The sequence below is a fragment of the Chenopodium album genome, chromosome 22 (assembly GCF_948465745.1).
Source record: "Chenopodium album chromosome 22, dcCheAlbu1.1, whole genome shotgun sequence".
Lineage (NCBI taxonomy): Eukaryota > Viridiplantae > Streptophyta > Magnoliopsida > Caryophyllales > Amaranthaceae > Chenopodium > Chenopodium album.
In genome coordinates this window covers 13789062-13814899 of record NC_137855.1, presented here as the reverse complement: position 1 = coordinate 13814899, position 25838 = coordinate 13789062, and the positions used below count along the sequence as shown (strand labels likewise).

General features: G+C 32.6%; 1 protein-coding gene and 1 long non-coding RNA gene across 6 annotated transcripts; both read left to right on the top strand.

The window, feature by feature from the left end:
* Window positions 1–16035: 16035 nt before the first annotated feature.
* LOC145605245 (organic cation/carnitine transporter 7-like) lies at window positions 16036–24508 on the top strand. The gene is made up of 6 exons (XM_081661285.1): window positions 16036–16207; window positions 16643–16917; window positions 22323–22562; window positions 22902–23416; window positions 23525–23727; window positions 23824–24508. Exons 2-6 carry the CDS (start codon window positions 16646–16648, stop codon window positions 24127–24129), a joined length of 1536 nt encoding a protein of 511 aa, XP_081517411.1. The 5' UTR covers window positions 16036–16207; window positions 16643–16645; the 3' UTR covers window positions 24130–24508.
* LOC145604992 (uncharacterized) lies at window positions 17199–20738 on the top strand. Of its 5 annotated transcripts, XR_014104989.1 has the most exons (7): window positions 17199–17446; window positions 18511–18603; window positions 18700–18790; window positions 19059–19113; window positions 19532–19612; window positions 20067–20191; window positions 20460–20738. It is a non-coding gene; the product is annotated as an uncharacterized LOC145604992 (long non-coding RNA). The 5 variants fall into 5 exon arrangements; XR_014104987.1 differs by having other exon boundaries at window positions 18523–18603; window positions 19532–20191; XR_014104985.1 differs by having other exon boundaries at window positions 19532–20191.
* Window positions 24509–25838: the final 1330 nt, after the last annotated feature.

Sequence of the window (25838 nt, the reverse complement as noted above, 5' to 3'; positions counted from 1 at the left end):
CAAGTGTGACTCTTAAGAAAATGAACTAATTAATCTAATATCATATCATATCATATCTTATCATATCATATCACTAATAAATAAAAGTCGGATCTCGCAGCGAGGCCATGAGACAGCAACACTTGACATTCTAGTTTTTCCCCAAGTATCGTGACACATAAGCGACAAATGGGTAATATTGTGACACATATGATACTAAGTAAGTGAATTTTGGATGATTTTGTTAGATAAAAATATTGTATAGAGTTATATTGTCGACATATTTCTAATATTTCACATATACAAAACTAATCATAACTTTTGATAAATATCTTATAACTCGGTTCTATTTTCATCATAAATTTTGTTTTAAAAAGTTCTTTAAAATAAGATCCATTTATACTATATTTAATTTAGTTTTAAAAAATTAATAAAGAATTAGTAAAAATAAGTTTTAATCAATAACAAAACTTTTAGTTTGGTGAAAATACTTTCAATCCAATAAAGAAAATTTAAGTTCAATAAAAATAACTTCAAGTCAATAATAACATAAATATCTATTTACAAACAAAACTAAAAAAAGTAAATTGTTATTTAAATACAAGTAATATGGCATCGTATGTCTAAATATTCTTCATTATCAAAAAGGATCATACGACCGTATTAACAAAAAGTTTATCCTAAAAATTTATCATCCATCTGGGCATCGCCCGAATATAGAACTAGTATATAAATAAAGTAGACATTTTTCGGAAGAATTTGGCATGCCACATAAGCAAAGGCATTGTATCAACCAATTAAAAAGGAGATTCACATTTTATTTTAGAATTAATAAAATCAATCGCCACATAAGCAAAATTAACGAATGAGATTTAAGGATTTAATGCCATGTAGGTAAAAAAAAACGACAAATAGTGATATAGGGATTAAATTATTTAAAAATATCCTTTCACATTAATAATTTTATCCTAATATTTGACGGAAGAAATATCACATTTATGATTTATTGATTAACATAAATCTAATATCATATCATATCATATCATATCATATCACTAATAAATAAAGTCGTCCCACAGCCAGGGCACGAGACATCGACACTTGGCATTCCAATTTTTCGCCAAATGTCACGCCACATAAGCGACAAATAGATATTATTGTGACACATATGCTAAGTAAGCAAATTTTGGATAATTTTTCAAGATAAAAATGTTGTATAGAGTTTTATTATCGATATCCTTCTTATATTTCATATACACACATTTAATCATAATTGTTAATAAATTTTCTATAACTCGGTTCTATTTTTATCATAAAATTCATTTTAAAATGTTATTTAAAATAAGATTCATTTATAATATATTTAATTTATTTAAAAATAATAGAGAATCAGTAAAAATAAGTTTTAATCTAATTTTGGTTTGATAAAAATACTTTCAGTTCAATAAAAATAATTTTAGTTCAATAACAATAATTTCAAATTATTAATTACATAAATATCTATTTACAAACAAAACTACAAAAAGTACACTATTATATAAATAAGTGATATGATATCGTATGTCTAAATATTCTGCATCATCAAAAGGGATTATATGATCGTATTTAACATTCAAGACAAAAAGTTTATTTTCAAATTTCATCAACAATTCGGGCATCGCCCGAGCACAAAACTTGTATGTATATAAAGGGGAGTTTTTTTCCTGAGTTTTTAGAGAGCCACGTAGGATTAAAATTTCTTTACGCGCCATGTAGGATTATAAATTTTTGTTATAGCCAATTAAATAAAAGATTTGTAATTTCGTTTAGATTTAAATAATTCATATACCACATAAGCAAAATTGGCGAATGAGATTTTTAAAATTTAAATTAATTAAATATAAATTTTTTTTATTAGGAATTTTATCTAAATATATATAACGAATGAGAGGAAATTCATAAATTATTTTAAAATAAATATATTAAATGATATATATATATATACTATGTACAACGAATAAAATAACAAATTATATCGCATAAATTCAAAAATATTTGTTTTAAAATTAGGACTTTTTGTCAAAAACTACATGATAAAAAAAATTTGTAATAAACTACCTAACATAGGTAAAATGTTGTAAAAAACAACCTAAAAAAGTTAAAATGTTGTAAAATACTACATGTATCGGATTTCCACCGTTGACCGACCTCAAAACAATCTCGAAACCACCGCTTTCATTCCCAAAACTAACACAACTTGATTGAAATTTCCTCCACCACACCTAAATCACCTTTCAACCCCAAAACCACCACCTCTAACCCCAAAAACCACCATCCTAAAGCACTAATCTACCCTCACCAACTCGGAATACCCTCCAATCACCCCGAAAATAACCTTATCACCTTGATCTGAAAACCAAACCTCACGGTGGTTTCGGGGGGTGTTTTAAGGTGGATCAACAGCGTAAAATTAAGTCAACATTGGAAATTCGGTCAATGTAGTATCTTATAACATTTTACCTTTTATTAGGTAGTTTCTTACAACATTTTTTTAGGTCATTTTTCACAGAATTTAGGTTTTATTAGGTAGTTTTTCACAAAAAGCCCTAAATACAAACAAACGGGGGTTACTCGCGTACTCGATCAGTCTTATATGTGGCTGGCCACACGGGGGTTACTTCGTTAGTGTTATAAGGGTTACTTCATCAGTATTATGGGGTTACTTGGGGGTTACTCGCGTACTCGATCAATATTATAAGGGTTACTTGATCAGTGTTATAAGGGTTACTTTGTTAATTTATAAGCGATCACATAGTTTGGCCAGCCGCACACAAGACATGATGATTTATTAAAACAAATTCAATTTCCACATAACTAACACCTACCAACGAATAAAAAAAATATTCACATTTCAATCGCCACATAAGCTAAATTAACGAATGAGATTTGAGAATTTAATTTTAAGTGCCACGTAAGTTTTAAAAAAAAAAAAATCCAACGAATAGTGGTTTAGGGTTTAGGTTATTTTAAAATATCCTTATATGTCATTTATTTATTAATTATAAATTCAATTCCACATAATTAACACCAACGAATAAAGTCGCATTATAAATTATATTAAAAAAATATCCTTTTTTTAACATGCAACTTAATCAAAATATTATATGATCTAATTTAGAAAAAAAAAAAAAATCGTGATATGTACTTCATATAAAAAAAAATGTACATCGTACGGCTTTTATCTAGTATATTCCTCAAATTAGTAACCAAAAAAAAGATATATATATATATATTACTACTCGAACCGCCTTACATAACATATAGATAAGAACTGTTGACTATTGTTCTATGACTTCTATTGTTTGTTTTTTTTTTTTTTTTTTTTTTTTGGTGCGATTCTATGACTTCCATTGTATATGTTTCAGAAAAGTGATAAGAATTGAAGATTTTAACCTTTTCATTGGTAACAATTTTCTTTTATTAAACTGATTGTACATGCAATTGGTCGGTGGTCTATATCGATCTCTTTTGTAACAGATTTCTTAGGCTCCTTTTGTAATATTCTCATTTGAAATTAGTTATTTGCGTCTTCTATCAATCCAAAAATTAAGGAAATCTCACCTACCATTTAACTACACGATTTGTATATGAAGACTATGAACTACTTTTCCTAAGTCCACAAATATAGGATCTCAAATTTTTTCTGTTTAGAACATTGGATTAAAATATTATGGTTTGGACTTCCTAAATATAAATAAGCTAAGTGAAATAGAAAATTAAAAATAAAAGGTTTACCCTAACTAAAATTATTTTCTTTTAGATCACCTCAAATTTATGCTTACATACTGTTGAAATAAAGAAAGGAAATTCAAAGAAGTCAGATACGGGCGCTCGACCAGGCGAGCCCCGCCCGACCGGGTGCGATAAGACGTCTGGAAAAAGGGAGTGTCCGCTCGATCGGGAGAGCTCCGCCCGACCGGGCGCGAGAGCAACCTAGGTTTTAGCTGGTTGCTCGCCCGGCAGGGCGAGTTCCGCCTGATCGGGCGCGAGTTTGTCCGTTGGACTCCAACGATTCCCTTGGATTCCTTTTCTTGGTTAATTTCTTGTAACCCCCCATTTAAGAGGTTGATTATGGTGTTTTAATCACCATGATTATTCTGATTTTATTTTCTTATTGATTAAAAAAGATTATTCCTTGATCTTCCATCTTCTTCAATCTTCATTATAAATTGGAGGTTAATTTTTCTGATTTTACACACTAAGAAATACATATCAAACACAAGCTAAACACATATATTGGGCATAAGTTACTTGGCTCCAACCTTCCACCCAAAAGTGCCTTTGAGTGGAAGTGGTGTGTTAACCTTAGGAAACGTGCCGACGAATACAATTGAGCACCCCGGTTGCGTCGGAATTTCGTTTTCAAGTCAGTGAATTTGCTTCACGACACACCGTTCTCTTCCTCTTTTGTAAGATCAATTTTTCGATCTTGCTTGTTACATTTTATACTATTTGCTCTAGATTTCTCTTTTACTTATAACAATTTGAAAACGAAATTATGTCTATTGCTAATAGTATTGTGAAGTCTCTTCCCGACCTCTCTAAGTTGGAACCTCTTGATGGTAACAACTATAAGAGGTGGTCACAAAAGTTACTAATCTTTTGAACAAGTGGAACTATATTATGTCTTGAATGAAGATGTCATTGAAATATTGGAGAAGGCGGAAGAAGCTGCCAAAACCGCAACGGATCCTATTCCGGCGGTCATCACCGAAGCTTTAAAGAAGAAGGAAAAGGACAACAAGCTTGTTCGTGGTCATCTTCTAAACCATATGAACAATACTTTGTTTGATTTGTTTGTCAATTTCAGGTCAAGCAAGGTTATTTGGGACTCTTTGGAGAAAAAGTATGGAGCGGATGATGCTGGGAAAAAGAAGTACGTGGTGGGCAAGTGGATCAATTTCAAGATGGATGATGAGAAGCCTATCATGACTCAAGTCCATGAATATGAGAACATGGTGACCGAAATTCTTGGTGAAGGCATGAAGATGTGTGAGACTCTTCAAGCCAATGTCCTTTTGGAGAAATTCCCTCCCTCTTGGAATGACTATCGAAATTCATTGAAGCACAAGAAGAAGGACATGACCCTTCAAGAACTCATTAGTCACATGAGAACCGAAGAAGCTAATCGCCTTAAGGATAAGTTTGAAAATTTATCTCTTAATTCTTCTAAAGCTAATCTTGTTGAGTCTTCTTTGAATGTGTCTAAGAACTGGAAAAATTCTAAGAAGAAGGGAACAACAAGTCCAAAAGCAACTTCACTCCAAACAACAAAATCCAAAAGCCAAAAGGTGCTTGTTATGTGTGTGGGATCGTTGGACACAAAGCATACCAATGCAACCGAAGGCATGGAGCCAAGAAAGATGGCAACACCTCCCAAGCCAATGTTGTTGAAAATGAAGAAATCATTGCGGCGGTGGTGGTGGAAGCCAACTTGATTGAGAACAAAGTGGAGTGGATTTTGGACACCGGAGCATCAAGGCACTTTTGTGCCAATAAGGCCTTGATGATCGAGTTTGAAGATGTTACCGACGGTGATCATGTCTACATGGGCAATAGTAGTACCGCCGGCGTCCTTGGCAAAGGAAAGGTCCATCTCAAACTTACCTCCGGAAAAACTTTATTTTTAAATAATGTGTTGTATGTACCTTCTCTTAGGAGAAATTTTTTTCAGGAGCCCTTCTCAACAAAGCCGGCCTAAAACTTGTCTTTGAGGCCGACAAGATTGTAATGACTAAGAATGGAGATTTTGTTGGGAAAGGTTACCTTAATAATGGCTTGTTTGTTTTGAATGTTATGAATGAGAATGGAAGTACTTCTTTTGCTTACATTGCTGAGTCTTTGGATGTTTGGCACAACCGTTTGGGTCACTTAAATTCTTCTTATTTGAAAAAGTTAAAGGACATGAATTTAATTAATTTTTCAATAGATGACAAACTTGAGAAATGCCAAATTTATGTTGAGGCCAAACATACTAAGAAACCATTTAAGCAAGTGGTCTCAAGAAGTACAAAATTACTTGAATTGATTCATTCGGATTTAGCAGACTTTAAAAAATGCACTAGTAGGGGTGGAAAAAACTATTATATTACTTTTGTTGATGACTTTTCTCGTTACACTAAAGTATATTTGCTTAAAACAAAAGATGAAGCCGAAAGTGCATTTTTAAAGTACAAAGCCAAAGTTGAAAATCAATTGGACTTAAAGATCAAAAGAGTTAGAACCGATAGAGGTGGTGGATATGGTAAAGATTCTTTAAAACATTTTTGTGAAGCCAATGGCATCATACATGAAACAAGTCCACCTTACACACCCCAATCTAATGGTATTGCCGAAAGGAAAAAATAAATCTTTGAAAGAGACTATGAATGCCATGCTTCTTAGTTCCGATTTATCCGATAACTTGTGGGGAGAGGCGGTTATTTCCGCTTGTTATGTACTCAATAGAGTGCCCCATAAGAAGTTGGATAAAACCCCTATGAACTTTGGAAGGGATATAGTCCAAATTTTAAAATTTTGAAAGTGTGGGGGTGTTTGGCTAAGGTGGCTTTTCCGGATTTTAAAAAATTCACTATTGGGTCTAAAACTTTTGATTGTGTGTTTATTGGATATGCTCATAATAGTGCAGCCTATAGGTTCATGTTATTAAGTGATAGAACAATTTGTGAAGCTAGAGATGCGGTTTTTAGCATATTTTTCCTATGAACAAGTCCTTGTCTTCTAATGTTGATATGCATGCTAGTAATTCAAGTATGAATGTGCCCCTTATTGATTCTATGCCTAGTTCTAGTCTCCCCTCTTCCTCTACCAAAGTGGTAGAAGTTGAACCTAGGAGAAGTAAGAGACCTAGAGTAGAGTCTTCCTTTGGACCGGATTTCTTGACTTCTTTTGTTGTAGAAGACTTTGATGTGGATTCTTTAAGTGAGCATGTTGTGTCTTTGTTTCTTTTAGAAGAAGACCATAAGACTTATGATGAGGTAATGAGGTCCATAGATGCTAGCTTTTGGAAAGAGGCCATTAAAAGTGAACTTGATTCTATCATGACCAATCACACTTGGGATCTTTGTGACTTGCCTAAGGGCTCTAAATCTATAAGTTGTAAGTGGATTTTCAAGAAGAAACTTAGACCGGATGGAACCATAGAAAAATTCAAAGCTAGACTTGTCATTAGAGGTTTCACCCAAAAGGAAGGTATAGATTTCTTTGACACCTATTCTCCCGTGACTAAGATTGCCACCATTAGAACCTTGGTAGCCCTTGCGGCAATTCATGACTTAGTGGTTCACCAAATGGATGTCAAAACGGCTTTTCTTAATGGAGACCTTGATGAAGAAATTTATATGACTTAACCGGAGGGTTTTGTGGTGAAGGGACAAGAACACAAAGTGTGTAAGCTTAGAAAGTCTCTTTATGGTCTTAAGCAAGCTCCTAAGCAATGGTTTGAAAAGTTTGATAGCACCCTTAGGAGTTGTTGCTATGTGGCTAATTCTTCGGATTCTTAAATATACTCTAAGGAGTTTGAATCATCTTGTGTTATAATATGTTTATATGTTGATGATATGCTTATTTTTGGTACTAACCTTGATGTGGTGAATAATGCTAAGGCTATGCTTTCTACTAAGTTTGAAATGAAGGACATGGGAGAAGCCAATGTAATCCTTGGAATTCGTCTAAGGAAAACAAGAAATGGTTTTTCCATGAGCCAATCTCACTATGTGGAAAAGATTCTCAAGAAATTTGATTCTTTTTATGTGGTGCCTTGCAATACCCCATATGATCCCAACATGAAGCTTGAGAAAAACAAGGGTCCTAGTGTATCTCAAGAATTCTATGCAAAGGTAATTGGTAGTGTGATGTTTCTAATGAATTGCACACGACCCGACATTGCCTATGCGGTAAGTAGACTTAGTAGATATACTCACAATCCAAGTCAAAGTCATTGGGTTGCACTTCGTCGGTTACTAAGGTACTTTAAGGGTACTATGAACGAATGTTTGCATTTTTATCGCTTTCCTAATATTTTAGAAGGATATTGTGATGCAAATTGGGTAACCGATAATGATGAAATATCCTCAACTAGTGGCTATGTTTTTATTTTGGGTGGAGGTGCTACTTCATGGAAGTCCTCAAAACAACCATGTTTAGCTCGCTCCACCATGGAATCTGAACTTATTGCTCTTGAGTTGGTAGGTCATGAAGCGGAATGGCTTAGGAACCTCCTAGCCGACATACCATTGTGGGGGAAGAGTTCATCACCGGTGTCTATACATTGTGACTCTCAAGCGGCAATTGGAGTGGCCAATAATAGCAACTACAGTGGCAAAAAGAGACATATTCGTATGAGACACAATGTGTTGAGGCAATTTCTCAAGAATGGAGTAATTGCATTGGACTATGTGAGGTCCGAAAAGAACTTGGCGGATCCTTTGACGAAAGGATTGGCAAGAAAACAAGTTGGTGAGTCATCGAGGGGAATAGGACTTAAGCCATATGATACATTACATTTGTCCTAATTCCTATGGTGACAATGTTAGTAATATTTAACTTTGTTTGTGAGGTTGAGTTGTTTAAACTCTTAATGGGTCCTTGTGCTATTGAGACGCACACTAAAGGACTCGCCTATGTGGTTGTGAAGATTAGCCATCTTCTATGAAAACTTTGGCCGGTTTTCTAGAGCCTCCACTAGACCTAAGGTGAATGTGCTTGGCTATAAATAAGTACATCTCTTCGTGGAGTTCAAGTATATTTTAGAGTGATGTATGTGATGTGGGGGTCTTGGATTAAATCTTAGAGTTTCAAGTCCATCCACTCTTTGATCAAGAGTCTAAGGGTTTCAAGGTTTGTCCACCCTTATACTTGTAATTCATTGCCTCATCTCACTAAACACTAGATTTCAAGTTACTTATGTAATATCTAAGTGTTATGTATTGATCTCCTCTTATGCCCAATATGTTGCTTATCCTCATCTTTTGTTGGCTTTTCTTCCCTTCCTTTAGTGGGTGATTGTTGAAATAAAGAAAGGAAATTCAAAAAAGTCAGATACGGGCGCCCGACCGGGCGCGAGAAGATGTTTGGAAAAAGGGACCGCCCGATCGGGCGAGCTTCGCCCGACCGGGCGTGAGAGCAACCTAGGTTTTAGCTGGTTGCTCGCCCGGCTGGGCGAGCTCCGCCCGATCGGGCGCGAGTTTGTCTGTTGGACTCCAACGGTTCCCTTGGATTCATTTTCTTGGTTAATTTCTTGTAACCCCCCATTTAAGAGGTTGATTATGGTGTTTTAATCACCATAATTATTCTGATTTTATTTTCTTATCGATTAAAAAAGATTCCTCCTTGATCTTCCATCTTCTTCAATCTTCATTATAAATTGGAGGTTAATTTTTCTGATTTTACACACTAAGAAATACATATCAAACACAAGCTAAACACATACTCTATATTGAGCATAAGTTACTTGGCTCCAACCTTCCACCCAAAAGTGCCTTTGAGTGGAAGTGGTGTGTTAACCTTAGGGAACGTGCCGACGAATACAATTGAGCACCCCGGTTGCGTCGGAATTTCGTTTTCAAGTCAGTGAATTTGCTTCACGACACACCGTTCTCTTCCTCTTTTGTGAGATCAATTTTTCGATCTTGCTTGTTACATTTTATACTATTTGCTCTAGATTTCTCTTTTACTTATAACACATACTAGCTCATTTTATGAGTATCCAATTTGGTGAAAAGCCTCTTGACGATTGATTAATCAAAACAATACCACCTAGTCATCATTGCATAATTAAAAAATATTATAAAAAAAAAATCCAAATTATGCACTTTCGGCAATTTAAAACTAATACATATAAAAATATGAATGTGTTTTAATACTTTATTTTAACTAGTTTTAATAAATAATACCCAAGTTCATGAGGGATTGATCCAATAGCTATCAATTTAATTGCATTGTTTTAACAATTACATTATTGGTAAATTAAATTTATATTTATTAATATATAAAAAAATACGACTATAATCATGTAATATATGTTAAATTATTCTCGCTTTATATAATTGAATTTCGTGTTTTCATAATGATAATTGTGCTTTGACTAGAATTAGGGTGTTAGTTTATTTATAGGTGTTAGTATATTTTTTTTAAAAAAAATATTGGAGGCAAGTAAAGTGTTCCACGAGGACATATTTTAACATGCTTAATTAGTAAATTTGGTCTGCAATTTCTTTTGAAAGGATAGTAGATAATACTCCTATTATATTGAGAAGCCTGTAACAATTGTTATGTTTTGGTTTTACCAGTAAAAATAATGGACAAAATTGGACACAAAGTGTTAAAGTTGAAAAGGCTTTATTCGTCTTGTCTCAAAATCAAAATCTAACTTATTAAAAAAAAATAAAAAAAAAGTAAAAAAACCCTTAAAAAAATTTGTTGATGAAATGGTTTATTAGTCGGAGATATGTCAAATGTCCTATTAAAACCAAATAATCTGCAACTAAATTTTCTTAATCTAAAACCACATTTAATTTCCTTCACAAAATTTAAATCTAGATTGAATTGAGTCGAACTTATGTAATAGATTTTTCAGATTGTACATGAATAAACGGATCTTAGTTCGTTTTCATAATATATTTAGTTAGGACAATAAGAAAATCTTAATTAAGGAGATACAAGTCAACTATGTTGTTGTTCACATGACTCAACAATATATTATATGATGAGAACGTACTTGTTTTTAGAATCATTTTAGTAACAATTGAAAATTGTTTTTACTCGGGGTCGTAATCATTGATCGATTGGAGCAATGTACTAATAATATTTTCTATAAGTTTATTTATTTAATAGGGTACGGTTGTTCCAACAATGTACTAATAATATTTTTGTAAAAATATTAAAGTCACTAAGCGTCATTGTTGTAGTAAGAAATTAAGAATATAATATACTATAATAATCACAAACATTTAAATTGGAATAGTTATAGAGGTCAATCATATCCCAAACATTGGCATAATTTTTCTGATTCCACAAATCAAAATCCTCTAATTTCTACCAACAAATAGTCATCCAATGTACTTTAAGAGTTTTATGCTGATATACAAACACAAATAACTAAGTACACTACCATATAATAAGCACCAAAATATAATATATATTTTATGAAGAAAAATATGAATACATATCTTGTTGATTTTGTTTATATGATAATATGATATGACTCTTATATCGTAACCATATAAATATTGATTAAGGAAAATAATCTAACCATTGAATTTTATATGATCATGCCAAAAGAATTAAGAGTTGCTAATCTATACCGATTACAATTATGTAGCAGGTTTTAAAGAGAATGTTCAAGATACAATCACCGATATTATGTAAATTTTGTAACTCTAATACTCGTAGTTGCTTCTATAAAAGAGATAGGAACGAAAAGAATATTGAAAGAATAAAATTTTGTTTCAGCACATGGTACAACCAACTTATAATTAATGAAATTAAAATTGTCAGTTCCTAACAAAGACTTAATCGATAAAACAAATTTGATGCTCTTTATTGGGTGCACATATTCTATTCAATAAGGTTGGATACTATTCAAAGTATACCTAAATAAAGGGTAAAAAAAAACTAAACATTCTAAAATAATAAAATAGAAGTATATAAGTTACAAACTTACAACAGAGTTGGTGTTGCAAATTTACATAAAGTAAACTTCACTACAAGGCAAAATGTTATTTGATTCGCCATGGCTGAGTATATTATTACTACTCGATACAATGAAAACTAACATTAGGTACTTCCAAAATACGAAGTATATAAGAGCTGTTATTACAATATTTAATTTTCTAATTTTTTTTTCCTAACCTTTATAAGAATTCCAAAAAAAAAATAAAAATAAAGAGAGAGAAAAGAAATATAATTGAAGGTTAATACTTCCTCCATTCCATATTGATAGTCCCTTATGGTGAAATTTCACGGGAATTAAGAAACTTAAATAACTTAAATAAAAAGTAGTAAAAGTACATTAAAAAGGTAAATTTACATAGAGTATGCAAAAAATTAGAGAGAGAAAGTAATAAAAGTATATGGAAATGCTAAATTTACATAGGGAAGCTAAATTTGCACAAATATTGTTGCAAATTAGAGGGAATTTTGATAAAAAAAATTAATATTAATAGTAGTTGGAAAAAGCAAATAGGACTATCATTTTGGGACTTAAATTAGGCCATAAGAGACTATCAATAAGAGACAGAGGGAGTATATAGTAATCAACCCTATAATCCAATATATAGATTTGCCTATGTTATCATAATCCCAACACTTATTATGTTTGCACAAAGTTTGATCATTAAATTTTAAGCATATATGCAATATAAGGTAGGTGCTCCATTCACTTGAATTTACTTATATTATTAGCTTATTGCATGACATAGTGCACTAATAATCATTTGCGTTGATCCACGCACCAACAGCCTAAGTGGCTAAGCTTATGTCTAAAAAATTCTCTGGTCTCTCTCTTCAAACCTAGCCATCATAGTTAAATCTAGGCACTGCCTTTGATAAATTTATTGATGGCAAGCTCCAACAAATCGTTATTCAATTTAAGTCCTTTAAAATTTAAAATTAGTCAATAAAGATCACCAATTATGGTGATAATTACAACTAATCCCTCAGCTCCATATAGAATTTAGTCATCAATTCCCTCATGGTGAGAATTTTAGTTTTGTCTATTTAATTTGTTTATTTTTTATGTCTAAGGTACAAATTTGGAAGCTTTATGTTGCGAAATTGTGTGTTTGTAGGTATAGCGTTGCATATTTGAAAGACTATCGTCTTGCAAATTTGTCGATCATGAGAACCAATTAAGTTATATCACTTTTGCTACCGGCCATATACTAACAAAGCTCCATCAAGAACAATGCAAAGACAACATCTAGCTTAGAACTATTCAGGAGCAGTTCAAAAGTGATTCCATGCCATTAGTTTATAAGTGTTTAATACTTGTCTTAAGAATTTAGATATAGTAAGAGATGTTTGTAAATGTCAATTGACTCTTATTAAATTATTTAATGAAATCACCCCTCACTAGCTATTTTCCATAAAAATTAGAAAAAAACCTAGTTAGTCCTATTCTTATATATATATCTTATTTGAGCTATCAACATTAATCTTATACTCCCTTTGTCCCTAAACATAGTTCCCATTTGACTTATTTGGGCCAAACTTTAAAAACTCAGCTTTGACCATAAAATTCCCGTTAATTTATAAGAGATTATATGTTCATGTGGGATCTTGTTAGATTTGTCACATTATATATCTTATGAAAATAGAGATATAGCTTAGACGTTTTAAGAAGCTTCTTGGAAAGTGTGAAAGTCAAATGGAAACTATATTTAGGGACGAAGGGAGTAATATCCGATCTTATTTTGTTGGAACAAAACCTTAAAATAAGTGAAAAACATAAGGTGAGGAGAACAGAGCCTTAAGACATGTTTTACTTATTTTTTTCTAAATTTTTTTCTATTCATGCACTATACAATCTTTGTTACTGGTAAGTTTTTTTGTAATGAAAAACATAATCATGTTTGAATTTACTAGTGTTTGTCTTGATTTAAAGTTTTCAAATATAATTTTTTATTTTACTAAGAAATAAGAAATATTTTTATCACATGAGATTAGTCAACACCTTGTCTTTATTAGATTATTAAACCTATAAAAATTCTATTTTATTTAGAAAATAAAATAATTAATTTTAATAACTTTGTATAATACTTGAATTTATCATAGTGGCAAAGTGTTAATGGCGGGAAGGATGGAGACTGCAAACTTGGGAGGAGACAAAATTTAAGAAGACAAGTCAACCACGGTGTTCACGAGATTCAACAATTATTTTTATACGAATTGAAATACTGTATGATACAATTTTTTATGAGTTTTAAACAGTATGATATTTTGTTTTTACTGAGAAAACTAATACAAACTAAATATCTAACCTATAAAAATACATTATCATCACGCCTAAGTTCAACCAACTAGGACTTCTATTAATTGAGGCAGTAATCAATTTCGTCTAACAATAATACACTCCAATTATCATACTCTTACAGGGGTTAATCAGAGTCCTTAAATCTAATTTTTATTTATCTACGATGTGTAACAGAGATCAGTAACTACCGCGTTGTATTTGGAAATATATGGAGTATTTGTTATGTTTGATGTTATGTTTTCCTAAACATAATATATATCATTTTATTTATGAATAATATTTTTAAAGTGATTGATGTATAGAAATAATTTACGTAGACGGATCTAGGGGGTGGCCAGCCCAGGCCGTGGCCCGCCCCATGATCCAAAAATTGAATAAGTATTTTTAGCTATATTCAATTAAGTTACAAATTCCTTGGCTAAGTTGGTTCCATCATTGTCATTTAAATAAGAAGGTTTCAAGATCGAAACCTGTCAGGCCCCAATATTGGTTTAATTTTTTTACCCTAATGTTTTTGTATTGCTGTTTTTACTTTGTTTACCTTTTTTTTTTTTTTTTTCCCCTTTCCTATTGTCTGTTTTTTTAGCTTAAGGAGTATAAACTTGTACTCAATAATCTTTCTTCTTATTCTTTGTTGTCATAATTTAAAGTTAGTTCATTTATAATAAGCATAAAAATCCGGCCCGGTGGATATAAAATTCCTAAATCCGTCCTTGGTTGTATATTATTGAAAGTGTTCAAACTACGAAAATGTCTATTAAAGATATCAGATTAGAGTTTAGGTGAAATGAATATGCATGTATCCTTACATGAAACAAGGTCAATGGCCTAATAAAATTAAATTAAAAACAGATATCTAACTAAGTACACCGTATGATTTAAATACAACTCCTATGCTTTCACAATTAAATCATTTTAAAATACCACCACAAATTAAATTGATACGCCCATCTAGGATGGCAAGGGATAATATAACATGTACAGTAAGTCAAAGTTCCTACATACCCCGTACTTTTAATTTTGCCCGAAATTCTTACTTGCATAGTCCATCTTATCTAAACTTATCTAAATTATTATCTGTTACATGAATATATTTATCCTGAAAATAAGTGAAAAAGGTAAACTAAGGGTTCGTTTGGCATCGCTGTGCTTTTCTGTTTTTTGGTTTTTTGTTTTTAAAAAGTGTATTATATATGTCACATAATGAATCAAAAAATATATAGGCTTATTAAAATCATGATAATTTTGAAAACTGACAACAGAAAAGTGGAAACACCTTTTTCTTGTTTCCTGTTTTTGGTTTTTGGTTTTCAAAAAAACAGAAAACTAAAAACCAAAAATGATGCCAAACAAGCCCTAAGGTAGTCTTTTTATTTTCACCTTATTCAAATATTATTCGGTAAAACTAATTTTCACTTCATTAAAAACATAAGTCATGTTCAATACGTAAAAATAAACTTCAATTAGTAAAATTGAGTAATTTTAAAGAGCAAATATCATAGAAAATTATTACAAATAATTAATTTTATTAAAAATAATTTCAATTTCTCAAAAATAGGTAATACTAATATGACCTAAACATGATGACTTACCTCATCTTTAAATACACCATTGGGACAATTTGAAAGGAATTCACGGTGAAATTATAGTTTGATGATCAAATATGACTAAAATATATATGAGGGTATTTTTGGGAGAAGAAAAATAATGTGCATGGACAGCATGGTTTACACATCTCCCTAGGATTGCATCATGCAAGTAATTTACTTAATTATCTAAACATTATTTATTAAATAATACACACGGCAACTAAACCTACTTGAGATTGGTTTATTTGTTTTTATAATTTCCTTGGGAGGAACAAACCGGCCAATTTAATTCATTTCTTCTATATTCACAATTTCCTTTATTTTATAATTAAAATTATGAGTTAGTTAATCATTTTGTTATTTAATTTTATTTTATTATACAAATTGCCTATATATATATATATATATATATATATACAATATTCATACATACTATCCACATTCATATATCTTCAAACAAATTTAGAAATCTCCTACTTGTTATATATCTCTAGCTCTTTCCTCCAAGGAATGTTGTCATAAGATGATCTTCTAATCCAAAATTATAACATATATTTTTGACGTTGGACGTCTTCATCGTACGACCTTGTCACTCGACAATCGTGGGATCAACAATTCAACATTATTGGTAAGTAGTCCGAATTTAATTACTTGTATTTCGACATCATTAATTAATTTCGTACCTCTTCAAATTTCATCAACATTTTTGGTCCTAAATGTAAAGTCAAGTTGTATCTTATAGATCAACAATTAGTCAAATAAGGCTGGAAATTATTGCTGCAAAATTCCAAACAGCATTATGATATTTTCTTGCACATTTTTTTCAACAGTACACTAGACTTCGTTGACTCAACGTAATGACCACTTTACCGTGCAAGAATCTTGTTATAAATTTCGTATAGTTGAATCTTGCATAATTAGACTTTGATCAATCAAAGTTTCTTGAAAATTTTCATTAGAAATCTAATATTTATAAAAACTTCTAACAAAGTTCGAAAATTAATACAAAAAAAAATAGTATATCGAAGATATATTATTATTAACATTTTATTTTTGATTTCAGAAAATGGCGGATAAAGTAAGTGTAACGTACACAGTCGATGAAGCACTTGTTACGATGGGGTTCGGAAAGTTGCAGTTTTTGGTGTTAGCCTACGCCGGAATGGCGTGGGTTTCGGAAGCTATGGAGATGATGATTCTATCGTTCGTCGGACCGGCCGTTAAATATGAATGGGAGCTTAGCGCTGCTCAAGAAAGTCTTATTACAACCATAGTTTTTGCAGGCATGTTCGTTGGTGCTTACTCTTTTGGTCTTATTTCCGATAAATATGGAAGAAGGTAAATGTCATTCAGACAAATTATCTCTTTTTCACTACAAGAAAATAGATCAAAGAGGACGATTTTATTCTGACAAAGAGGGCGACTTTAATTTTGCCTTCTTAAACACCATCAAATAGGGCATATAGAATTCGCCCTATTATATTGTTATCAAAAAGGGCGAAAATTTGGTCGTTGTCTTAGAGCTGATCAATAAGGGCAACTAAATTAAATTCGCCCTCTTTGATCAAACAATAAGGGCGACTTAAACAATCGCTCTCTTTGATAAACAATAAGGGGGCAAATTAAAAGAAGTTGTCGTCCTTGGTTGCACAAATAAACAAATACTTCTACTGTACTCCGTAAAACAAACCCCAAAACAAAAAATTGTAAAACCCCTCTCTCTCCTCACAATGCGATAACTACACTTCGAATTCTCCATTGAAGCGAGTTTGAGCTTTCTCGATCCTCCATTGAAGCGAGTTTGAGCTTTCTCGATCCTCCATTGAAGCAACTTTGAGCTTTCTCCTCCATTGAAGCGGCTTCTCAGGTAGTATTAAATTATGGACTATCAATTTCATAATCTAGGGTTTATTGCTAGTTAATTGCTCGAATGTTTTTGTTATTGAAATTTAAATTGTTGTTTGGATTTGAAATTTGTTGTATAGCATGCTACTTTTGTCGAGTCAAGCAATCTTTCGATTTTTCCTGTTAAAAAATTGATGAAATACCTATAATAATCGTACTTAAATAATCCGGAATGGTGCAAATATAGTGTTTGATGAAATGCCTTAAAGAATCTGGGAAAAAAGAAAATCTTATAGTTTTCAAATAGTGCAGATAAAGTGTTTGATGAAACGCCTCAAAGACTGTTGATTAAAAAAAAATTGTTTTGTATGAACAAGTGTTTATGATGCATGATCATTGGAGATAAGTATATGATTAATTAACTCATTATCTGATTTCAAAATGTAATGTATAAGAGTAGTTGATTGCAGTTTGATTACAGCTTACTTATTGATTGTGAAGGTATTCATGTTATGTTCAGAGCTAGTTTATGATTTGGTACTTTTCATAAATAAACTCATAATCATTAACCTATAATCTTTAAGCGTTCCTGTCTTAAGTTTATTGGACTAAATTAGTTTTCGGTTTTGAAGATTGTGAATTATTTAGTATTATCCAACTTTTGGATTGTAATGGACTAGATTATAATTTTTTTTCAAACACATTGTGCTTCTTATTTATTTAGAAAGGATAGACAGGCATTGATTATGCAGTGAGTCGGTGAAAGGTCTATCAGTGATAGCTTCTCTGTCATTTGAGTGATAGACAAACATAGGAAGTTGTGCTGAAGATGATCATATAGTCACGGTGTACGAGTTTGTAGAAGGCAGAAGCTTAGCTGCATTATTAGATGATAAAAATTCCAGTTAAACTGATCTATGAGAGCTTCTATATGTCTTGGCATTGCTTGTGGTCTTGAATGTGTTAATGTTTGTTTTGTTGCATCGCGACCTTAGGCCTAGCAATGTACTTCTTGACAATAGTTTCTATTCTAATTAAAGTTGTTGGATTTTGGGATTGCACATGTATTTACTGACTTTGCATCAGATGCTATGACAGAATATTCCCAAATAACATAGGTTATATTGATCCGAAATACATGTTTACTAGACGTTTGAGCTCGGCAATTTGGTCAAGATGGTAGGTTTCTGGAGATAGGTGATCCCACTTTATCTGAATTTTCAGAAGAGGAGATGAAATGTTTTTGTGTCTGAGGTTTCACTCTTGCTCTCCTAGTCTCCAGTATGGCTGTGGTTTCAATTCGGTGCAAACACTCAAAACATTCCTAGTCCAGCACTTCAAATGAAGTCAAACAGTTGCCATCTTGGTGAGCATTTTCAGCAATTACTTCATTTTTTATTCCCCTTTTTGATCAGTGATGATGCTTTGAGTAATCTCTTAATTGCCTTTGTGGATTCTGAAGGTGCCAATGAACATAATTAACTCATATATACTACGTATTTGATTAAGTTGTGGACAGATTACTTGTATGAAAGGATTTTTGACAGAAGAGTTGCAATCCACTTCTGCCTATTTTTCGTCATTTGATTATGCAGTGAGTGGCATAGAATTATAACCCATGTTTGCGTTCCCAGGTTGTGCGTTGAGGCACCTGTTTCAGGGTATACTTCCGTATTGCTCGATTACCGGGTAAGTTGGGACATCTTACGACATACTCCCCTCAAAAAGTTAAAAAGCTACTCTTTAGCCATGTGAAATCTGATGATAGTGTGCACATCATGAATGGTTAGGCACTGCGTTTACTTCAAGGGCATGTTATATAGATTATCTGATTTGGGATTAGCTTGAGACTTATTAACTTTATGTAATTATGAATTATTATGCTTATGCCGAGAATTGTAGTGTTTAGTTACACTCCTGAAGCATATTGTAGTCAGTCCTTGATTTCTCCCAGAAAGCTTTGGTTGCACTTTCCTGTTACTCCTTGAGTTTAAATGTTTTTGGTGCCAATAATTGCATTATCTAGTATTTTACATTGCAAATTAGATCTACATATTATGTTACTGTTTATAGTTTTGTTTCTATCTTCTATGTTTGTTTCCTTCAGATCATTTTGTATGGAAAAGAACAATGAATGAGCCCAAAGGGTCTACCTCTCAAGAGTCTCAACAACTTAAAAAAATAAAAGGTAAATATGCTATGATTGCTTTATTTATGAATAGGTGCTAGAGCTGAGTTTTTGGGCTTTTCCTACTGTTGAATATTGGTGAGCCAATATGGTTATATTTCATATATGCTTCATAGACATGGCCATTGTTGCTATAGGTTAGTCACAGATAACTGCTTTAATTTCTCCCAGATTGATCAAATAATGATTGCAACACAAACTCCTAGTTGAATTAATCTCCTGATTGTCCTTAATTATTCATCCTAGTTGTGCACTGAATTTATAACCTTCTTGTTTCTCGTAGCCTGAAGAGAGTTCTTTATATCTTTTTTTTTTAGGGATGAGTTCTTTATATCTTTTATTCCTTTTATCTTCAGTTTATATTTTCATATACAACTATATTTATCTTTTCTAATGGAAATCCTTATGTTGTTTTCTGATCTTCTTGGTAATATGTATGCATGTGATTTTCTAGGAACAACTACAAAATGAAAATAATATGATGTGAGCTGAATTGGAAGTTTCTAAGAAGAAACAAGATGACCTAGAACAAAAGCTTCGGTTAGTCGTGGAGAAGATTGGTCTTGATGCTTGATAGAGGTAATATTTTCTAGCTTACTCTTTACATAAAATTGTCATGTGGATGCATTATCAATTTATCATGCCATGGTTATGTTAGCTTATGTAATTCAGTAGGTATAAGACATGGTGCTCAGACTGATGCCTTTCTACATGCTGTTATTTTGGCAGTAGTCGATCAGTCAATCAAACATTCCATTTTAGTATCTTATTCTTGAACTTGACTTTTGTGAATTGTAACTTTCCCTTTCTTCTTGAAGAGGATTAACAGTTACATTTAAACCTGCAGGACGCGAAACCGTTTCTTACTTGTTTCTGTCAAGTTTGCAGTCAGGGGATCAAGTCAATGTGCTGATGTTTTGGGGATGGACACCAAAAGGCGGGTTGCATTACAGATGGAAAAAAAAGGGGATGCTAGAAAATGCAAGAATGAGAAGATTGCTTGATAGTTCATGTCCTAGAAAAAACATTATTAAATTTTAGTACTCTTTGGCATAGCTATTTGCTATTTAGAAAAACTTGGTTAATACTTTTGTATATATAATGACAAAATTAGAATTTATGCCTATTAAGACCTTTTTTTTTCCCCTAAATGTACCCTTCTAGAATTCTTTTTTAAAAAAACTAAAAAATGACCAAAGAGCACGACTTTAATTTTGCCCTTAAATTTTAATCAAAGAGGGCAAAAATTTTTGTCCTCTTAGATTTTGATCAAAGAGGGCTAAAATTTTTGTCCTCTTAGGTTTTGATCAAAGAGGGCGAAAAGCTTTGTCCTCCTTGATTTTGATCAAAGAGGGCGAAATTTTTTGCCTTCTTTGATCTTAAACAAAGAGGGCGAAATTTTTTGCCTTCTTTGATCTTTAACAAAGAGGGCGAAAGATTATAGTTGCCCTTTGAAGCTAATAGGACGAAGCTAAAAGGGCAACTTAGGGCTAAAAGGGCAAATTTTAACCTAAGAGGGCGATTTAAATCGCCCTCTTTGATCTTATTTGTTGTAGTGTTTTGTAGAAACTCTTTACTCATTATTTTGTGTTATAATATTGTGTGAAAAAAGATAGAAATACTCTTTTTCTGTTTGTCTCCATTGTCCTTTTACTCGTATTTTAATGCATATTTTTAAACATTAATATTGTTAGCCTATTTTTTTTTTTAAAAAATGATATGGGGTATTTTAAAACTAAGACAAATAAGTTTCCGTGTGTATATTTTCTTTAAGGGTAATGTATAGGGAACTCTTAGGGGTAAGAATAAGTATTTGATATCTATTCTAATTTGATACAGAGTATTAATTTTAGAAATGCATCAGCAAATTACACACAAATTAGTGTAATTTATGTTAAACTTCGTATTATCAATTTTTTTTTCTCCATTTTTAGCTCCTTATAGGTAGCCTTAAGGGCTATCTATAACATTTTCCATTTTTTTTTTAATTATAATTAACAAATAAAATTTGTTCTTAAAATAATATCTTCTCAAATTAAAATTTCAAATACGACAAAAAAACTACGTAAATTATTATTACTATTATTAAATCCAGTTTAATTGGGTGGATAAGTTGACCATTTTATGAACTTCTGTTCTCCTGTTTAACAAGGTCTAACAACTTGTTGTTTGTTTTTGAATTTCTTCTGTCTCGATCTGCTGTTTTAACTAACTCCTGTATGGGCTGTATCATGTGTATTCAACTGCACGAATAATTTTACAATTAGCCTTTAACATACACACAGTAACTTATTTTGTAAGCGAGTTACTCCAACTTTAAATTTGTTATTTCACGTGTAGAAATAGTTACACGATAGGTAGTGATGTAAAAAGAATCCGATCTATTGTCTAAAAATCACTCCAAGACAATAACGAACTAATCTAATAGAATTTTACTCGACGTGACATTGTCATATGGATCGGAACATGTATACATCAAAATACCTAAAATGTCAAGATACCCCTGACATTCATAATCTTTAAGTCAGATTTCATAAGATTCTTTTTCATGCTTTGATTGAATAATACTAACATAGCACACGGCATAATTCTTGGATCATTTCAGGTGTGTTTATCAGTTTATGTTACGTTTTGGACATAATTAACTATTTCTGCTTCATGAATACACAGTAATATGTTACTCAATTTTTTGCAACTCTGTATATTTCAGGAAAGGTTTTGTGTTTTCGGCAGTAGTAACATGTGCAGCTGGTCTACTGAGTGCAGCTTCACCAAACTTCGTTGTGTTGCTCGTTGCTCGTTGTTTGGTAGGCGTCGGATTAGGAGCTAGTCCTGTATTACTGACTTGGTTTCTAGAGTTTGTACCTGCACCTAGCAGGGGTACTTGGATGGTCCTTTTCCAAGCCTTTTGGACCATCGGTTCCATCACCGAGGCTGCCTTGGCATGGATATGTTGGTGGCCCTCTATGATCAATTTTCGGGTTCAGATATTAGATCACATTTGACTTTATGAATTATAGTATGAAAATGAGAAAATCACATTCTTAAAAACATCTAAATAAAGATAAACAACAGGAAACATGAACTATTAACTAATTTTCATTACAATCACAAGCTATATATTTTATAAAATTTACTCACCAAACTTTAAAATTTCCAATTAACCTAAAGTTTATATTATTAACAGTTATGTCATGATCAAAATTATAATCACATATAACATGCTAGTAATAAGTAGTAAATATTAATTACTTGTTGAATCTAATATGGTGCTAATTTTTTGACAGGTTATAATGCCGAAATTGGGATGGAGATGGCTGTTGGGTCTATCTGTTCTGCCTTCATTCATCCTGCTGGTATTCTATTTCATTACCCCTGAGTCGCCGAGATACTTATGTTTGAAAGGACGAAAGAAAGAGGCAGTTCAAGTTTTGGAGAAAATAGCTAGAATAAATGGCAAAGAATTGCCTCCTGGTGTACTTGTTACTGATATGGAGCAAGAAGAAATAAACTGTCCTACAAAAGTTGTTACAGGGGAAGAAGGTGCAGCACCTGCGAAATATGAGGATTCTGATATGTCTGTCGTTCGATCTTTTAAAGTACTTCTTTCAAAGAAACTAGCTCCCACAACTTTGCTCCTGTGGGTAGTTTTCTTTGGTAATGCATTCGCGTACTATGGCATCGTGTTGTTAACAACTGAGTTGAACACTAAGGACAATACATGTGATTCTCATGTTGTTCATAAAAAAGAAAACACTAAGCCTGATATTGATTACAGAGCTGTGTTCATCACTAGTTTTGCTGGTAAGTTTGTCTACTTTTGATTGATAAAGACGGTTTTATTGACTAATTAACATGTACTTATACATTTTTTTTCTTGGTACTGACATTTTTATTTATAACTCTTTGTAGAACTCCCTGGACTTATTATTGCTGGCATCCTGATTGATCGATTTGGTCGTAAGTATTCCATGGCAATCATGTTTGTTGCTGGTGCAATATTCCTGTTTCCTCTGGTTGATCATCGATCAAACGCTATCACAACAGTTCTGATGTTTGGGGCTCGAGCCTCTATCATGGGGAGTTTCACCATTGCCTTCATCTTCGCTCCAGAGGTAAATTACTTTTGATTAAGACACATTCTTTTTTACCTGCTACATATTAATTTTCTTATAGTAGTAACATTTGTTTTATGAATATGTATGATGCAGATATACCCAACATCAGTGAGGAATACGGGTTTTGGAATGGCGAGTTCTATGGCAAGAGTAGGCGCAATGGTGAGCCCTTATGTGGCTGTAGCTTTAATACAAGGATGTCATAGAATGGCATCAATCTTGTTTTTCGCAGGAGTAATATTAGCTGCTGCAATATCTGTCGCGCTAATTCCATATGAAACAAAAGGGCGCGAGTTAACTGATAGCATTGATAGTAATAAGAATGACATACCCAAGGCCATAACACTTACACAAGAAGGAGCTCAACAAAAACCACCAAGTAGTTCCGTTAATGTATAAGCGTCTTCTAACATTGTTCATTGAGATCCTACGAAGAATACGATATGCCAACAATTTTAAGAACATCTTACTCTGTTGTTTATGTATGTATGTATGTGTATGGTAGTAAAAGATAGAGTTTGTATGTGTTTAACTATTGTTTTTGGCCTTTGAACAGAGGACCTATTAGTGTCAATTAGTAATGAGCAAATTAGAGTAGCTAATAATTAAGGCCAAAAATCTTAGAGAAAGTTGTGTAATGTTTCTGGTGTGCTAGGATTTCTCTTCATACATGAGCTTGGGTGTTTGTATGTGTAAGTATTTTCAGAGTCAATGTCAAATTCGGATAAAGTGATATATCATAAATATTTTTGATTTATGAGATACTCCAAGTTGTATTGACTTTCTCTCTTTTTTTGGATACTTGTCTATGTAAGTTTCAACAACTAATTTATTAAATTAAAGTTATAAGACTTTCAAAAAAAAAATAAAAAAAAATTAAAGCTATAAGACTTTGATATATCAATCTAACAAGACCCCCGTTATTATATTTTGCTTAATCAAATCATCGAAGATTTTTTATTTATTTATTTATTTTTTTACTTTAATCCAATCGAAATTTGACTCGTACTGGACTAAAAGGGGATATAATGAAAAAATAATAAGGGGACCAAATGATTCTAGGGGGATTTATCTGTCTTCCTGGTCTTCGACACATAACAATGACTTTTAACATAATATTGTCAAGGGAGGTAAAGACGGAGGAAAACGTGACTTCCCTTTTTTTTTTTTTTATAATAAAGGAAAAGTATAATGTTTTCCACCTCAGAGTGTGATTTTTTACACCATTGGAAAAATTGTTTTTTACCCCTTCACTGGCCAAACAAAGAAAAATGACGAAAAAATGTAAAAATTAATTTCCATTAAAACACTTTACATCAAAATAAATGTTTTGGGGTTTTTTGCGAGATGTCCTGCGGGAGATTTACTTCACCAAGACTGGTTCCTCTTCGCCTGTACCTGCAAGCAAACGGAAGCTCCGGGTGTTCGGAGTTCCGCCTCCGACGATCAAGTTAGTAAATGTCGAAGTTGAGTAAAATGCGGAAAGTAAAGTGAATCTTCTCGGATCCCGAAATCAGGTGATTTCTCTGTTGTAAGAGAATAATAAATGATGTAATAAATAAACGTGTCTCCAAATTGGGGTAAATGTCCCTATTTATAAGGTCATTGGGAAATGTGTCCTTACGTATGTCATTCAGTCCTATATTGGTGGGCTGTGCCATTTTACGGCGCTTCGAGAATTGGGCCTGTGAAGGCCGCCAATTTCCTTCATTATCTGCATGCCACATGTCATGTCCTGGTTGGCCTTGTTTGGACACTTCCTACGGTGACACGTGTCACACTCTTACTGGACCACGTGGCTTGGGTAAAAATACCCAAATCATTTGCCCCCTCACAGGGGTGACGTGGCGTGCCACGTGGCGCCTGTGACATTTGTCATACATGCATTGGTGACAGGTATTTTTACTATTCACCTTCTGGGGAAATTACAGGGATGTCCCCAAAATTTTACCCCTCTATAAATAGTTTTTTACCCGTCTCATTTTCGCATATTCACGAAAAATCTTTGGGAGAATCTTTGACTTTGAGAGAAAAAACTTCTGCCGCTTATACTTTGTCCGCCTGCATCGCAGCCGTCATAAGCTTCAATCAGTTACAACAGTACCTTC

Bases quoted from the DNA above. Each gene is read 5' to 3' on its own strand.
- LOC145605245 (XM_081661285.1), top strand. From the start codon at position 16,646: ATGGCGGATAAAGTAAGTGTAACGTACACAGTCGATGAAGCACTTGTT. The intron at 16,918-22,322 runs GTAAATGTCATT...TGTATATTTCAG, and splicing joins TCCGATAAATATGGAAGAAG to GAAAGGTTTTGTGTTTTCGG. The intron at 23,417-23,524 runs GTAAGTTTGTCT...AACTCTTTGTAG, and splicing joins GTTCATCACTAGTTTTGCTG to AACTCCCTGGACTTATTATT.